This window comes from Bidens hawaiensis, unplaced genomic scaffold, assembly GCF_021521415.1.
Source record: "Bidens hawaiensis isolate Kalapana, Puna unplaced genomic scaffold, B.hawaiensis_p1.1 tig00022165_1, whole genome shotgun sequence".
NCBI classification, from domain to species: domain Eukaryota; kingdom Viridiplantae; phylum Streptophyta; class Magnoliopsida; order Asterales; family Asteraceae; genus Bidens; species Bidens hawaiensis.
The window spans coordinates 355,950-375,097 of NW_027493437.1; the positions used below are offsets into that span (position 1 = coordinate 355,950).

General features: G+C 34.4%; 1 protein-coding gene across 2 annotated transcripts; it reads left to right on the top strand.

Annotated features, from left to right (window-relative positions):
* Positions 1 to 16,398: 16,398 nt before the first annotated feature.
* On the top strand, positions 16,399 to 18,620 carry LOC143564799 (transcription termination factor MTERF5, chloroplastic-like). 2 transcript variants are annotated; one of them, XM_077051971.1, is made up of 4 exons: positions 16,399 to 16,536; positions 16,775 to 16,824; positions 16,939 to 17,139; positions 17,290 to 18,620. In XM_077051971.1, the coding sequence occupies exons 1-4, from the start codon at positions 16,457 to 16,459 to the stop codon at positions 18,417 to 18,419; spliced, it is 1,461 nt and encodes a 486-aa protein (XP_076908086.1). In that variant the 5' UTR covers positions 16,399 to 16,456; the 3' UTR covers positions 18,420 to 18,620. The 2 variants fall into 2 exon arrangements, with proteins under 2 accessions (XP_076908086.1, XP_076908085.1); XM_077051970.1 differs by having other exon boundaries at positions 16,428 to 16,536; positions 16,760 to 16,824.
* Positions 18,621 to 19,148: the final 528 nt, after the last annotated feature.

Consider the following 19,148-nt stretch of genomic DNA (forward strand, 5'->3'; position numbering starts at 1 on the left):
GTTGTAGGAGAATAATGAAATGCAAGAATAACCATTTTCCTCATTATATGTCACATATTAGGTTTGGTCCGGGTAAGTTTAAGTATTGGTGGTCCGACCCGTTTGAATGTTTTAAAATGTTTTTTAGTTTCACTATGTGCTATTTGTTTGAATATGTTGGACCGGTGGAACTAAACGGGTTAGACCGGGGTTGGATAAAAGAAAAGCATCCTGATTGAAATTTCGGAGCGAGTCTGGCTGAAGACTCTTCTTTTATGCTTCCCGGGAGGCAACCCGGTAGAATGTTTTTGTTTTATTTTATTTTTGTTTTTGGGTTTTTCTTGTTTTCTTGTGCTGGCTATTTCTTGGTTTGCTTTCAGGTTGCTTTAGAGATGCTATTGGATGATTGATGATACATGGTCTGATTCAAGTGTGGTGAGGCTATTTGCATATTGATTGTCGCGTTCGTTCGTAAGTGACAACTTGATAGAGAGCACTGGAGAATGAGGCTTTCGTTCGAATTGAAGGGCACGAGGACACGACTCGCTAGGCAATATCGTCATATCTACCAGGGGAGTCTGTTCCACTTTACTTACATTTGAATGTGTTTTAATTTTTGTCTTTTTCCTGTCTCATTGAGGACAGTGTGACATTTAAGTGTGGGGATGGGAAACTGACGTTTTTATATTAAAAAAATTTCAAAAATTTTAAAAAAATTAATTATAATAAAAAAAACTTAAAAAAAATTGAAAAAATTGTCCCGGATTTTAACGAAATTTTTTTGCAAATAGTGGAAAATGATAGAAAAATTTGAGATTGGTTTTTAAAACTACTATTATATATGAGATTAAATAAAAGATAACGTACTAAGCTTGGGATGTGTCGGTAGGCCCCACTAGCTTTGATAGTCCTCTTTAGTAGATTTCTTATATATAATAATTTGAAAAACGTTGAAACCGAATTTCAATGCTTAGGGAGGATTACCATAATCTAAAAACTTTGAGATGGTAAGATTTAGATGCACTCAAACCAGCACACCACCACATGTCCATCTTTTACGAGCTTAGAAATAGTTATATACTTTAGGGTGATATAAAAAAAAGAAAGGAAAAAAAAAAGAAAAAAAGAAGTATGTTTTGAAAGTGTATTCTAAAAAGTTTGTCCGAAAAGCAAATGACCATGAGAAAGTTATGTATTTTAAAATGCCAAATAAGCATTCTCAAAAATAGAAAAAGAGGCCAAAGATGCACATACTAGACGAAGTTTACGTGTTACCAAGGGGATAGTGACTCTGAGGATACACTATTGGGGCTCGAAGGTTTTTAGTCAATAAATATTTTTTAGGGATTTAGAGGACAAGGTCCAATAATATTTAGGGTATGCTCGTACGGCCTCCACATGACCATTCATCCATCAAAATTTACCAAGTGCATCTACTTAGTACCATCAACGAGTCCTTGGTTTATGGTGATTTGTCAAACCAATCTGTTTTGACTCTAGTTTTTTAGCTCCCTTTGTCTGAGATGGGGTAGGTGTAGCCGTGATTTTTGAACTTAAAACTCTTAATGCAATTGGGGGCTTGATAGGCTGGTGGCTGGGTTTAAGTGGACAACAATATTGGCAATCGCGGTTTTTGCGTTTATCTATGCTTTAAAGATACCATATATGTTTTAAATATCAGTTTCGAATTATGATTCCATTGCAAAATAGCTTTTTCAGGGACGAAAAATATTTAAGTGTGGTGATATTTGATATGAGCTAAATTATACATATTATTGTATAAATATTTCCTACACTTTATCTTGATTGTGAGTTGTTTTTAGCTAGATTGATTTTAATATTACTCTCAACTGGTTCATATTTAAAGTTTAAATGTCAACAAGCTAGAGTGGTTTAAAAGTAATATTTGGTTATTTAAATTTTATTTCATTTTGAAGCTCATGAGAAAGGAGACAGAGTTAGAATCTAAATATTTAAAGCTCAGCTAAATATTCATATGTGTGTGATTTAAAATAGATTATTATTATTATTATTATTATTAAAAAAAGCAATAAAAGAGATGGAAATTTAAGATATTTACGTAAAATAATATGGTGTCAATTTGAACTCACTTTCATAGACTAAATAATGTGTGGGACCATTATATTATATGCAGGGACAGATGGTGAACAATGCATCTAAAGAAGCTGAATGAAGAGTTGGTCTCATGATCAAATACGTACTGATTCCTTTGGATTTAGTATTGAGTGATTATTAATGGGCCTTTTTAATATTACATAATTGTTAGTGGGCTTGGAGCCTTACACATAATTTGTTTGTCGGTTAAGAAAAATAATAAAAAAAAGGTTTTGGTAAAAGAGCTAATGAAGGGTTTTCGGCAGGTGGGAGACGCCAATCAAACAAGGGGTTCACCCCTGTTTTGTGCAATCAAAGAAATCAAGAAGCTAGCAGCCTAGCTGCTCAAAGTATAAAGCAAAAAAAAAGAATATTTAAAAGAAGCAGGCAACCAGGCAGGTGAATTAATTTAAGCTACCAGGCACACATCTCAATTAATTTAAGCTCACGGGCTAGTAGCTCAATCATATTTATTTTTCATTATTGGCTAAACTTTTATACTGCCTGGGTTTGGATGAATACTTTTAAACTCGTTTTATTTTTAGTTTTGGATTATATATTAATTGGTTCATGTTTTGGTAAAGTTTTTATTTTATTTAGTTGTGATGCTTATACGTATTTGGTATTAATTTATAATCAATTTATTGTTCCATATGTGTCTTTGTGAATGTCTTTCATGTATGGATGCGTATTAGGTTGTCTACTTTGTGTTTACAACTAGTTTATGGTATATAGTTAACGTATTCCATAGGAACGGTAATTGAGAGTTTAGAGATACCTTTTTTCAGCCACTTGAGAGACCGGGAGGTAATTAAGTGTCGCCTGTTTTTTTCTTTTGCGGGCTTGGGTAGTGATTGCACGGGAGTGAGCTACCCTAGATTCCCTTAGATTCTTACATTTCCGAATTATAACCGAATTCAATAGAATACCCCTTTACGCCTTAGGGTGTTTTGTGATTAGAGAGACCGGGAGGTAATTTAATCTTTGGGTACCTTAGCATAGTTAGGTAAGGTGAGACCGGGAGGTGATCCGAACCATTAAACCGTTTAGCTTACATGATATTTAGGGTTCTTAGGTATTGTTGGTGAGACCGGGAGGTGATCTAGCATACTTTAGTTATTCCTTAAGTTTCATATTTTTAGAATACGGTTACCAATCATAAATCCAATTCCGAGAGTTTACGAGTTGACTAGTAGGATTCCTTACCTAGGTAGTTGTTTCCCCTATTTGAGTTCTAAACCGATTTGTCCGTGTCTAATTTTAGAGTAAGTATTATTTAGTTTATATTTAATTATAAAAAAACATAAAAATCAATTTATTTAAGTTATTAGTCAGAGTCTAGTTTAGGTGTCGCTAGTGTCCTTTGGGTTCGATATCCGAACTTCATTAGGCTTTGCTACAGTTGATAGGTACACTTACCTGTCTAGTGGTCTAGCATTAGGATAGTCTAGATTTATAAATTTAAAACTAGAGTGTCTATTAATTTAACTAGTAGGATTTCTTTACCTAGGTAGTCGTTTCTCGCATATTAGTAAAACCCAATTTTTATAAAGTTTTGTTTTTAGTTATTTTTTAAATAGTTAATATTATTAGTTTAAGTAATAAAAAATATATATAAAAATCAAAAGAAAGTCTAGGTTAGTAATCTATTAGGTTTAATAATTGGAGTTTACCCATAGTGTCCTAGGTTCGATATCCGTTCTTAATTGCTAACTACATTGCGACCGGTACACTTGCCGATTGTGTGTTTTTTTAGGTGAATTCGGTAAAACTTGGTATTTAATATTATATACGTTTTTTTCACACAACTGAAGCTCGAAGTGCTCAAGATATCTGATGGCTCGGATCTTTTGTTAAACTTTAATAATAAATGGTGGTTTTGTAAATAACAAGTAATCTTACTCAAACACTAAACGGGAACTTTTAATCCCGTCTTTTGTTAATGTAAATATTATATTTTAAATCCACATATTTATAACTTCCGCACATAACTCTAACTTATTTAAAAATGTGGTACCAACATATGCGTCGCATGCCTAGGTCGTGGTCTGGGGTGTGACAAAAACCGTGATCACCGATATTGTTGTCCACTTTAACCCATGCCTTAATCTTTACCGAGACAAATAAGATCCAACAATTATATTACTCAGTGGTTTACACAATTAAGCCCCGCTTATTTTCAGCTTTTACCGGACTAAACCACCCCAACTTGTGTGACATTCGTCAATTTCGGGTCTCGATTCGTATTTGTTTTGTAAACTTTATTGATGTAAACCGACCCGTTTTGTAAACCGAAACCTTTGATATAATAAAAATGATGGATTTTATATTACAATATTGTTTTACACTTGTTGGGTCTTGAAAACATTCATTTCAGTCTTTAAAACGCTTAAAAATCACTTAAAACGAACTCCGGGGGCCAAAACTGCCATTTTTGAAAAATGAAAATATCAGATTTTGCACCCATAGCGTAGTGCGACCAGACAGCAAGAACTTGGGAGCGTAGCGCGACCAGACTGCAGTTAAGCAGCTCGTTTTTTGGTTATTTTTATGTAAACATGTGACCAAAACACCCCATTTTCATGCAAGACCCTTTATGCTTGACTATTTCAACTTACCCTATATATACACCACCCTTTCCATCCATTAATATCTGCTACAACTCCAAATTCTCTCTCAAATTCAAAGATCTTAAGGTTATTTTCATTGTGTTCTTGAAGGTTTGACTTCTAAAAGTCAAACTGAGTTTTATCTTTAATTCTAACTTGTTCATCTAACATTACTAACTCTTGAATATGGTGGTACAACATATATATAATACACACCCCTTGTTTCCTTTATTAGTTACTTCACCGACTCCGGTTGGTTAAGTTTCGAATGTCATAAGGCAAGGCTTCATGGAGGACTTCGAGTTCTTGATATATATATACACACATATAACTTATTTATACATATTATTTATGTCTAACTTCTGCTCATTTTAGTTTGTTAGTCACATTTACAAGTCTTGGGTATGTGGAATTCATCTATGAACTCATTGTGAGATGGAAACCGAACCAAACCGAACTTTTGTTAAAAAGACTTGTTGTTGATTTTTTGTTGTAGAAATTAAATATTTTCATTTGTACATTATTATACAAAATCTATGATATATGGGTATGTGGAATCCATCTATGAACTTGTTGTGAGATGGAAACCGAACCGATCCGATTTTTACTCGCTTAAGACACACAAGTGTGCTTTTAGCTATCAAGACTTGTATATTTCTTTAAAAATAGTTTATAAACTGATTTTAATCATTTTCTTAAGTACTCGGAAATGTTGGATCCAACTTGATCTCATAACATAGTTGGACCGACAAAACCGAACACTCGCTTAACGTACGTTGTTAGTTCTAAAACAACAGATCTACATACTTGGTTAAGTGTTATCATGTTTTAATGATTTATCTCATAATAATTAATATTTTGGAAAGTTGACTTTGGGTTTGACCATTCGTTAAGACCCGAACCGACAACCCAACACTCGTTAAAAACCCGTTTTAGTATCTTTGTCCCAATGGAACTTGCATTTTAGCATTTTTCTCACCTTAATACTTAACATTGGTTGAGTAAATATTAAGGTTAGATACTTTAATCCGGTTTCAAGCAAACTTGCATTTTTAAAGGGTTATTATTATAAGTTCTTAAATACTTACATTTAAACCATGAACTTTAAATTGTTTACTTTTTGCAACAATTATTTCATTTAAATATTTTTAAGGAAACCTTTCTAAACCCGAAACTTCTTTTCTTTTAGGCCTTGTTCGTTAAACTCGTCGTTCCGGCAAATCTCCAAATAATCAATCTTTCAAGTTTATTACTTTAACGTGAGTAACTTCATACCCCGTTTTCTATCTTTTGTTTTGGGGGTGACATTTCATCTTATCTAAACTAAATGTTTTATGCTTGGGTCTTAAACCACAACGTTGTTGTATACCTTACTTAAATACTTGCTCGATTTGGTGTTCTATGCTTATATGCCTATGTGTTTATCGCTTTCGGTTGGTTGAATCTATAAATCCTAGACTACTTGGCATCCCCTTGAAGCAAGGTGTCATTAACGTAATGCAATTAACGATAATCTATTGAATCCTAGACTACTTGGAAACCCCTTGTAGCTAGGTGGAGCTAACGTAATTCTATTAGCGATTGTCAATTTATCCAAGTTGTTGCTTTTATTTATGGTTTCGTATACTAGTTTTGTGGATCTTTCTTACTATATAGCTACATGTTCAAACTTATGAATTGCTCACCAACCTTTGCGTTGACAAACTTTATTTTATGAAATGTTACAAGTTTACATCTAGGTTGATTTTGGATGCTTGAAGAAAACGTCACGAATACCATTAGGATATTAGCAAAAATGAACAATATTTGATTTGCTACATTTTGTTATATTTTGTTGAGACTTGTTATGAATATTGTTATACGACATTTTTGATGTTGTGAAATGAAATGAGTTTATTAAATATTGTCGCTTTAATAGTGTCATGTGCTTATGGGCAATCGTTACACCTCGGCATGTTCCGCCACCTTTGGTCAGGGTGTGACAACTTGACTAAAACCTCAAGACTAGTAGATTTAAAACTTTTGTTGCTCTCTTTTTTTTTCATGAATAGTTAGACGATAAAGGGTATTGTTTATCCACTTAAGCTTAAGCATCAAAGTCTAACAAAGCAGCCATTAGATATGATTAAGGTATAATTAATTAATTGGCTAGTGTTCACCACAGCATGACATACCCCAGTTATCAAGCAATACCATGAACCCATCACCATAGGTGAGTATGCACGAATTCATCTGTAGGGTTTACATGTGGCGTATCCCTTGTGTCTGTTTCTTAATGGTAATGAGACGCGAGCAAGGGGACCCCACATGGCTACAGTGTGGATGATCAAGTCAGTAGTGTATTTGTAATTTAAGTACGTAGTGATCAAGTTTAATGACTTATGTTGCAGATAACTGCGGGTTTACTCTTTTTAAGCATTCTAATATTCACAACCTCACTTAGAAATTGTGAATAACCGGATGAAAAATCGCATGCAGACCCATAGTCTCCGGAACCGAGGCATCCCATCAATACAAGATTTAAGGTTATAAAACCATACGCCAATGAAGTGTAAAACACTAAAACTAGACATTTAAGATTTATATCACCGACTACTTGGCATACTCTAACGTTAAACCTACCTAAAACACGAAATCACTTTCATTTTCTCAAAGTTCGTGCCACCGAATTGAAGTCCCAATGCCACTCTAGAGTTCGACGTTCAATACCCCGACACCCTATGTATAGTCGAAGTGCTGCTCGTACAAGCTTAGGCGTATAAACTCTGAATACCCATATAAGGTAAGGGTTATGCTTAAGTTATTATTTTATTATTATATTACGTAGCTTAGACCCCAGTCGAGGGTATAGCCTAGACCTTGATCAAATTAAAAGATAATAGTTAAAATAATATTTCTTGATGATTAAGAAATAAAAATTATAAATATAAAGGTTATAGATAAAATAATGTTCTTTATAATTAAGAAACATAGAATTTTATATACACGAGAATATAGTTAAAATATTATTTATTCAAGATTAAGAAACATAATCTTTTACATACAAAAGTTATTGTCAATTGACGTTCTTCTAAAAAAATAAACATTAATTTTTTATATAAAAGATAATTGTAAATAATTGATCAGAAAAACATGGCAGGCATGTAGTAACTAGAAGGGTGACAATACCAGTAGTCGAGTCTCTTGTCTAAGGAAATTAATTCGTATAAATCTCAATCAACCACGGGACCTGTTTACTTTCCTGGAGAGCTTGATGAGAGTGTTCCAACCTATTAGGCCAAAGCATGTTGCACCAAACATCATACGAACCAAAAGACTTTAAGTAAACAAAGTAATTATTCTGAATAAATAATATTTCTTCTAAAGGAAAAAAAACATAAGAGTTTTATAAACACGATTTCTTTAAAGGAAGAAATGTAGAATTTAGATTATTTCTTCTTCAGGAAGATACGTCAATATTATAATGTAGAATTTTATAGACTAAAGGTCTAAAGTAATATTTTAACAATAAAATATTCAATCAAAGTTTAAACCTATTTAATCAGACTAAAGATCTAAAGCTAAATCATTTGATCTAGATAAATTATTAAACTATTATTCTCGTACTATTGGTCTGAGGTAATCGTTCATCAAATACAGAGAAGTTGTTAATTGAGCAACTCGTTAAAAGGTGAATACGTTCAAACTTTTTATCAGTCATTAAGATAAACGGGTTGTTTATCTTAACAACTCAGTCAAATATTTATATGAGATTACGTGATCTCTAACATATAAAGATTTAAGGGATTACGTGATCCCTATTAAATTACAAGGTAGAAATAAAAGCAACTCAGACCGAGTACACATGTGTCTGGATCCAAACATAATTTGTCTAGTCAATCAATCAAGACTACGTGGCCGCAAACTAGAAATCATAATAAAAGTTCTCCAATGGGCATTAGTTCCCGGAGAACCGTAATTGTGTGTGTATGGCAAGTGGCACAAATCCCATAAATAAGAGACTTTTCTGCTGAGATCTTCAAGAAAACTATCTTGTCAGTCAATCAAAGATTTATTAAATATTTATAGAGTAAACGATTCACCAACATATCGCTGTCGTATTTTCCCCCCACATTTCATGGAAACAGATTAGTACATGTAGCAAGGAATGATAGACATTCATGGAACTAGATGCTCGCAAGGTAGAGAGGCTTAGTTTTTAATTATTAAAATATTAAAAACAAGATTAAACGAGGTTTATAAATTAAACACTCAGGTAATTATTATCCGGGAAGATTTCCAATTGAATTAAAGATTTTATTATAAATAAAGGTTTCAAAATAAATTAATATTTTATAAATAAAGACTTCTGCTAAATAACCCGCAACTCTAATACATATTTACAAAACATGTACCAACTATTGGTCACATGACTAGGCCCTAAATCAGGGTGTGACACGAATGACAAAAAATAAAGATTCATTCAATTATTCAGGGTAGCCAAACTAATAATGGAATGTTAGTGATCCATTCCATTACCCTAATGTCACAAGAGATAGGTATAAATACAACAAACATGTTTAACAGAAGGAGTTATAATTATTATAGGATAATGTTCACTTAGAGCATTCACAATTCTATTCAAATTTATATAATTACATCAAAAATCATAACTTGTACTATGTTATTTTCAATTAAACAATACTTTTATACATTTTTCATTACCTTTTATCTATCACAGACTTAAAACCACTTTCAAAAAATATTAAAAAATATGTGATTAGAAGAATGTATTCACAAAACTTAAATATATATAAACGAAATATTTAAAAGCTCTCTGGTTGCTCTCTACATTCTTTCAAACAATTAGATTGCTTTATTTGTAAATGGAGGTTTCACATGCATTTCATTGCGGCCACCTGAGCACACCTCTCCCCACCTCGATATTAATCATAGTAAAATACATGCAGGTATTTATACACATAAGCACAAATATTCGTTTATATACATATATATATATATATTTATTATTATATATAATGCACATATGTTGCTGTTTTTACTTATTGGATTGTTTACCGACTTCTTCTCGAATTCCCTCGTACAAACAAGTCCGTTATTACGTTCCGGACCATAATAACCCACTTGTCCATTCACGTTCATCATGAGAATCATCAGTGTATATTATTTAATATTATTTTATTCCCAAAGTTAATCGAGCCTACGGTTATCTTAGGGTATCCTAAGGGACAACTTAATTCTTTATAACCAATGGCTCTGATACCAACTTCTGTCACACCCCGACTAGGTAGTTGCGGAAGCGTAAAACGGGAATGTAACAGATAATACTGGTATCAACAACATTGTTTATAAAGAAATTCACAAACTAATTTACATCATATTACATGGGTTGGTACTATGTTTACAAACTAGATGAGAATCACATAACCGGTTTACGAGCTTCTTATTCAATATTATATATCTGCGTCTATTCACAGCTATTCAACTTCATTCCTAACACCAAGAACGTAAGCAAATCATTCCACCTTTGCTTTACCTGAAAAGCATGTTAAAACGGGTCAACTACGTCTAGTTGGTGAGTTTCAAGTTTAACGAGTATCAACGAAATCAATATACGAGTTCGTAAAGTTTACAATGTGTATGTATACATGTATGTGTATGATGTATTATACTAAGCCACAAGTGAAACCGAAACGAGCTAAAACACATGGCCACCCCTGCCCATGCACTCCCGTTGGCATTTAACAGCCACTTTGCCCCAAGTATGTACTATGTCTAACACCACATATCAGTATGTAATAAGTTTAAATGACAATGTGCAACTGGGTTAACATGTTCCGGCATACCCCACCGGCTCTGTCAGTCGGGTTTGTCAAACCGATAGTACTATCCACACGTCGCCGGCACGAAGTTAATCACTTGTGTTTGTGGGGACTTTCAAGTGTTAGTACTTAGATAATTCACATCACCACACGTTTTCAAGTATATAAGTATATGTAAACATGCTTTCCACCCCAAAAGTTCGTAAAACAGTTTAGAAAGTGGGGTCGTGAAACTCACCTTATTGTAGTTCGAGCAGGTAATATACGTCAATAAGTGTTATGCCTCGATTATAGCTTGTATCCTATAATCGGTATCGTACTGTTAATACTAGTACAGTGTTTAAACCAAATCGGGCTGTATAACTAGTTTGGTTATAGCTGTTAGGCCCAAAACATGACCATAGTCTTAGATTGTGACGTTGTATACTGTGAAATACTAAAAATCAGATTTGGCTCAGTTTCATCGTTTTCCGAGCCTAGCCAAGTTGATCGTTTACGCGTTTCGGGAATAGGTAAGGTCATATTAACTTAAGAAAAAATATTGATTGATAAAATGATTTAGTTTATAAAAGAATTTTAAGGTTTCGGTATCTGGATTGATCGCAGGGTTCGTTTCCGTTTTCACACGAGTTTGATTATACAAGACGCGTACAATCCACCCGAATTGTCCGGAATTCTCGTAAAAAGTTCGTTTTTATCAATTTCATCCAAAAATACAATATTTGATCACTTTTGATATTTTGACGTACCAGTCAGTCCGTTAAACACCAAACTGCCGGTTTCGTTAAAACAATAATAATTTAAATCTTTGATTAATCATAACTAAATATGTACTTATATATAAATTATGTAAATTTTTTAAAAATACATTAAAATATGGAGAATTTTATAAAAATATTTTCAGAAATTTTATGATTAATTATTTATTTATAAAAATTCATTTAATAAGTTATAATCGTGTAATAAATGGCCCGTTTATATCAAACGACCTCCGAAAATCCGATAATTTTTAAAAATGGCCTCAATGTTATTAAATAGCCCCTGCAAAATCTCTAGAACCTAAATCTTTTGAAAAAATGCCTTTTTGTGCGTTTTTCGGCTGTTAAAATTTGGTTAAATCATAATTGCACAAACCATACTTAGGCACTTCCAATGATACCCAAACTTTACCAGTGATCTTACCATCACATATTAATCTCCAAATCTAAATTTCATAATTTTTCAATATGTTTAGCTCTTTTTCCCAAATAAACGCTCATAAACGGAAATAAATTCACCAAATATTCTCCGTTTATCGAAAGATTACCAAATTTGAACAGGGACTCATTTATATGATTTCTAATGTCCTTGAAAATTTTCACAAGATAAAAACAAGCACGTCACAACCTAATACTAAACAACCCTTAAACGAGTGTTACGGGTTTACCTTGTCGGTTTTCGATGAGTTTTGCTAGCTTAAACGACTTTCCGGGTCTCGGGTTGTAAACTCAGTGTATATACATATCATATAACATCAAACCAAGCATAAATCATCCATGTAACAGCCTTGATAATTAGGGTTTCGGTTTTGGGTTCAAACCGTAAAAACGTTGTATTCATGTTCTAATCCGCGTTTTTGATCAAAAAAGTATATGTTCCTGGTTTGTAAACATGTTTAACATCAAAACATGATTTTACTTGATTTTTATGCTTTTTGTATGGTTAAACATGTTTAAAACTAATCAAGGATTAATTTTTCATGGTTAAACTATGTTAATCATGGTTAAAATCAATGTAAAAATCAATATTTACCTTAGGGTTTGGGCTGGAGGATGAAGAAGAACAGCAAGGGTAAGTATTTTCTGGAAAATTTGGTCCAAAATATCTCTAAATTTTTTTTATATAGATAATACTAGAAGGGGGTGGGCTGCCCCCTTGGCGGCCGCCAATGTATAAGGCCCATTGGGCCTCCATTTTGGCCCAATGGTGCCTCGGTATTCATGCCATACGTAAACTTCGGTCCAAAATTTAATTCGGGTTTGGTTTTTCGCAAGAAAACTAGTTCGAGTGCGAAAACCAGCGCGAAAACGAGTGTTTTTCAGCTTCTTTTTGTAAAATAAGAAAAACGTACTCTAAAATTCCAAAATATTTTCACGGATTGCTTAGAACATGTCATATAAGAGTTTTATAAATCTTTTTCGGCTTAACGGATGCTACAATGCTCGTTTTGATATTAACGATTGCGTTTAAGCTTATAGCGTATCGATAAACGAAACCTTTTTCGTTTAAAGAGTTTTAAACGTATTGGGGCCTAAATATCAATATGTTAGCCTCTATAATATATCTATAACTCGTATATGACCCCTCAGTATGTATACGGGTCATAATTAGTATCGGTCGGTTACTCGTTTAAGCACTACGAATTAACCGATTTATCGTTTACTTGCTACATATTGAATATAATATTCCTCGTTTTGTCATGAATGTCACAAGTGTCTCACCCTGCGCGTTTCATCGGGACAGGTTGGTAAACCTGGGTGGTGGTAAAACCCAAACATTGTCGGTCCACGGATGTTGAGGCGGTAAGTGGACACGAATTCGACCGGTTTCGGTTATGCGCGTTATGGTATCGGAACTCAAACTCTGTCGTCGGTCGGTAAACTTGGGTGGTGGTAAAACCCAAACATTTTCGGTCCACGGATGTTGAGGCGGTAAGTAGACACGAATTTGGTCGGTTTCGGTAACGTGTGTTATGGTATCGGAACTCAAACTCTGGCGTCAGTCGGTAAACCCGGGTGGTGGTAAAACCCAAACATCGTCGGTCCACGGATGTTGAGGTGGTAAGTAGACACGAATTCGGCCGGTTTCGGTTACGTGCGTTATAGTATCGGAACTCAAACTCTGGCGTCGGTAAAACTTGAACGTTATCAATCCCGGATGTTGTGGCGGTGAATCTACGCAAATTTGGTCGGTCCCAATTATGTTTGTTATGGTAAAAAATCTAAAACAAATAAAACATAAAAATAATACAAAAACGAATTTGGCATTAAGTTGGTTTTTTATATTCTCGTTAAGGTACCAAACTAAAACAAAATGTGGTGAGTCTACGCGAATTCGGTTGGTTAAACAAAACTGCCATGTCGATTTACATTATGTTCGTTATGGTGTCGGAACTAAAAACAAAGTGTCGTCGACCACTAAGGTGCCGTCAAGTGGCCCAATCGGGCATTGCGGCACCAAAGTTATCTTTTATTATATATAATAATAATTACATTAACCTATTTCAAACCATTTCAACTCATTTCAAATCACTTCAACATATTTTTACCATTATCCTCTTCCATTCACATTTTAACCCAAAATGGATCCCAACTTTAACTCGGATGTCACGCAAGATGCGGCTTTAGCTTTTGACGAATGGATCAAGTATAACGAATACCTCCAATGACAAGGCAATTCAAATCAAACCCTTCATACTGATGACGATGTTCAATAGGTAGTGCCGGAAACCCAACCCGAACCCGCAAAAAAATCGAAAAAAGCGGGGCCCTAAAGAAACCCAACTCGAAACCGTTGAACCTCCGGGTTGAGAGAAGGTTAACATGTGAAACACTACCGAAGAAGTCTCTTTTGCAAGGGCTTGGGTTAGTGAAAGAGAGAATTCGCCAAAGGGTATTGTTTACAATTATATAATTTTTTTTAAATATATCAATTGTTTAAATATCCGTTTACATTTTATTTATATGTTATTAGGTAATGCTCAAACGAGACCGAATTTTTGGAAGGCCGTCACGCTCAAATATCATGAAATTTTAGAAGTCCCGACGTATCGGAGACATGGTTCCATAAACGGAAAATAGAGGGAGATGAATAAAAAGATGGGATGGTTTAACAATTTCTACAACAACGCCAAGGATAATCCAACGAGTGATAGTAATGAAGTCGATATATACAAGTTGGCAAACGATCGATATGTTGCCAAACATAAGCATGTCTTTCCCTACCCACAAGTTTGAGAAATTGTTCGACTTTGTGCGAAGTGACATTCGCTGCCGATCGAGTTTGGGTCGGTGAAGCGGGCAAAAACGTCTGAAAGTGGAGACTATCGTGCAGGTGGTTCGGATGCCCGTTGTAACCTCAATCTTAATATTGATTTTAGTGATGACGATTCGGCTGAAGCGGAACGTCCGATTAGTAGGGATAAGGCAAAGGCAAAAGAAAAGGCAAAGGGAAAACGAGTCGGATCGTCTTCAACTGATGACCCGAAGTTGAATTTTATAAAGGATGAGTTTACAAGTTTTAAAGAGTTGCAAATTGAAAAGTTGAAAATGAGGCAAAAAAATAAGCCAAGAGACGGACAAGATAGAACGGGAAAAGCTTCTTTTAATGGAGACCGAGCGGAAAGATTTCGACCTTTTAACGCGAGATATTAACCATCTTCAAGGACAAGAGCTCGAATTGGCGTTGACACTGAAACGAAAAATTGGCAAAAATATAACTTAACTTTCTAGTTTTTTTAGTTTTAGTTTTTAGTTTTTTATGTATACTTTTATTGGTTTTTTTTCAAAGTGTTTTAGTTTATGATTTATATATTTTTTTAATTAATGTAATCATTTCCAATTTTTAAATTTGTACACTTTTTAAATTTATTAATTTTAATTAATTTTATTAATTATTATAATTTTAAATATACATTTTAAATATAAAAATTGTATTAAATAAAAATAATTATAGGACATGGAGAATGATGGAGAATTAGGTGGAGTGGTGTATTTCTTTGGTTGAATGGTGATGGAGAATGATGTGGAAAAGCTGACGTGACTCTGATGTGAAGAATGAAGGATAGTGGTGTATACCCCTTAACCTAAGCAGTTTATTTCCTCTACTCACAACCACGTGTTCACAAATTATTGAGAACGAGTCGCGAATGCTTTGGTTAAAAGTTAAAGTAAGGAATTCTAAATTTTTTACTTTTGATTACATAAGGCTATGTGTAGTGGAGGGGCTTCAAAAGGAGGTGTTTTGTGCCATGTAGCGTCCCGTCAGCAAATTGTGGGTTTTTGTTTTTAGGGTGTAATGGTATATATATATCACACAATCAATTATAATAATAATAAAATCAAAGTGAAGCAGGCGAGACATCCCCCCCCCCCCCCCTATCGACCCACAAATCGCCAGGGGGCGGTGCTGGCGCCCATTTTCGCCCAAATTCGCCCGAAAAGGTCGTCCACTACGTAGAGCCTAAGGAGTGTTTGGCCTAGTTTTTTTTTTTTTTTTTTTTTTTTACAAAATAAGCTTAATTTTGTATTTGATTTAGCTTTTTAAACTTAAGCTTATTAGCTTATATAGGTTAATTTGAAGAAGCTTATTTAAAAATGTTATTTTATTTTATTTGAATAAGCTTATTTGTGTAAGGATATAAGAGTGTGTTTTGGATTGCATATTTAAGTGAAAAGGGACTTTTTGTTAAAAGTACTTATTAACTTATGAATTTAAAAAAAAAGTTTATAAAAAAATGTTTTGATTAGCTTATGTGTTTGGGAAAACCAAAATGACTAAAAATGACACTCTTTTTTTAAAAGTAGTGTAATTGGTTTTGAGGGTTAGAGAGGTGTAAATTGTAATAGGTAAATTAAAGTCATTAAGTTAATAAATTATATATTTCTAACTTTTTAAAACTCCTTTATATCGTTTTCGGTGTGGGTTAAAATGCATAAAATCTTATGATTTATCAAACGCCTTATACAACTTACTAACTTATCAAAAAAATTTATAAATTATAATTTGATGGAAAAGAATTATAAGCCGAAAAAAACAAAACACCCCATAGTAGTCACTCATTTGTAATAGATAAACAAGTAGCAAGCAAACCATATCTTGTTCTTGTTCCAAATAGGCGAACCATTTTACTCCATATACAACACAACACAACACAACACAACCGCCTTCCAAATGAAGGCTGCTTTCACTCTCTTCCGTACTTCCGACGCCCTCTCCCTCTTCACTGCAGCCTCGCCCTCAGTATCCTCCCGGTACCTACTATATTCTTCCTTTTATTCAATTGTACTATTGTAGTAAACATCAACAACATACATGATTATTATTATTATTATTAACTTGAACCATCAGTTGCTTAATTGAGTATATTATATTCTGTTATTTGTTAATAAGAGATTAAATTAGTTCAAACCACTTTTATTTTTAGGTTTCTACACATATGCATTCTTTTAGTTGTTTATTAACACCTAATCTTAGTTCTTATGGATTCAGGATCCAACTTTCTTTCCCTCAGAGGCTCGTTTTCTGTCGGGCTGAAACCGGTAAGCAACTCAAACTTCATTATTATCACATCTTATCTTTTTTTTTTTTTTTTTTTTATTATTCAGGCCAATGTTTTACTGTTATGTTATTTTGAAATGTTGAATCTGTGATAGATGGGGCGGTAAGCTTGGTAAACGTGCCTCCGAGTCTGTTGTTAGCAGAACGAGAAGAAGCTAAGGCTGTGTTGCACATGTTTTTGACAAATCAAGGAATGAACCGTGTAGGTGCAGCCCGGAAGATGAAGAAGTTGGACCTTTTCGTTGACCATCTTATGTCCAGGCTTCACACGGTTTACAAAACCCGATATTTAGTAGGTATGATTCATATGCTATCACTTTTTATTTAATATTCATAGCTCCGAATAACAATTTTGTCGGGTTGGTTTTGGTTATTCATATTTTTGTAGCTGACAAAACTGAACAGACCCATGATTTAGTAAAAACACGGTTAACAACTACTTGCAGGACGAGAACTCACGACTCCTGAAATCAGAGATGCACTCATCCCATACCTAGAGGAACTCGTCGAGGAACACGGGGACAGTTTCGTTGAAGTACTAGAATACTTTCCAATCCCACTAGTCAAAGAAAAGTCAAATGAAACCGTGCAAAAACCGCCTTCAAACGTTATCGAAACCTCAACTACAACCACACCCGTCTCCACAGTTTCAGAACCCGCCAAAAAACCAACAACCACAACACGCGCAAATAATAGCACCGACACTCCGAACCTCCCACCTCACGTTGTTTACCTTGAACAACTAGGCATGGAGCGTGATGTCATCAAAGAAGTCATTAGAAAATTCCCGGCTTTCGGTTACTACAGCTTGGAGGGAAAAATCAAGCCTGTAGTCGAGTTCCTTCTCGATCTTGGTATTGCAAAATCCGACATTCCCAATATTATCAGTAAACGACCGCAGTTATGCGGTATCAGTCTAACCGATAACTTAATCCCAACAATGGCATTTCTAGAAGATTTAGGCGTCGACAAGAAAAAATGGGCAAAAGTTATCCACCGGTTTCCTGCGCTCCTCACTTACAGTAGATCAAAGCTACAAACAACTGTCGATTACCTTTACGAAATGGGGCTTTCATCGCAAGATGTCGGGAAAGTGCTCACACGTTACCCGTCCATCATAAGTTACAGCGTGGAGGAGAAGCTACGGCCCACAGCTGATTACTTCTCTACAATTGGGGTTAATCCTGCTGTTATTATGTCTCGGTGTCCGCAAGCGTTTGGTTTGAGCATCGAGTCGAGTTTGAAACCTGTTACCGAGTTCTTTCTGCAAAAGGGATATCATATTGCTGATTTTGCATTAATGGCTTCTAGATATGGGGCTATTTATACTTTTAGTGTGGAGGATAATTTGTTACCGAAATGGGAATATTTTATTAGTATGGAGTACCCGAAGACCGAGTTGGTTAAGTTTCCTCAGTATTTTGGGTATAGTTTGGAGGACCGGATTAAACCGAGGCATGAGTTTGTTAAGGAGAGTGGGGTGCAGTTGCTTTTAAACCAGGTGTTGTCGCTTTCGGATGAGGATTTCCAAAAGCTTGTTAAGAGGAAAGTGAAGAAAAAGAACGCTTGTGCTTGATTTGCGGTGGGTCCCAGACGCGGTAATGACATGATGATCCAGTATGGAGTGTAATTTGGTTTGACAGAATAGAATATGTTAAAGCTGATGAACGTTGTAGCTACTGGGCAATTGCATTATACTGTTGTATTAAACATGTCATTGATGGATCTAAATACTTAATTATAGGTGTATTCTCAACCTTCTTTGAGAAATTTAATATTTAGTGGTATTATAATTGAACATACACCACACAATTTGGTTGGAAATGATTGATATTGTTGCATGTATATATGCCCCAGTGAAGAATTTACTACTTGTCATCATTGGTTTTGCAATTAATTGAAAATGTTGGGTAAGTGTTTAAAAAACGCAATTTATGTATGAATTTAAGCCAGTAGACATCAATACCTATTATCTGCAAGCATTCTGATAATCATGAAAAAGTAGAGAGAAAAAGTTATGAATATTTCTAAAATACATACCCCCCCTGTATGATAAAAGAAGATCTCTTTTGCTACTTGTCCCTCAATATTGCTTGGACTGATGTGTCATTGAAGGTTCCCAACCGGATCTACACAGGAGTATCTCGTAACACGAGAGTGCGGAATCCCCACGTAATACGATACGAGCGTAAGATATATAATACGTTGAACCGAAACACAAACACACGTTACAATACTAATAAACACGATTGTATTGCAACACTTCAACACGTGATATCAACAATCACTAACACGTTCGGTAAAA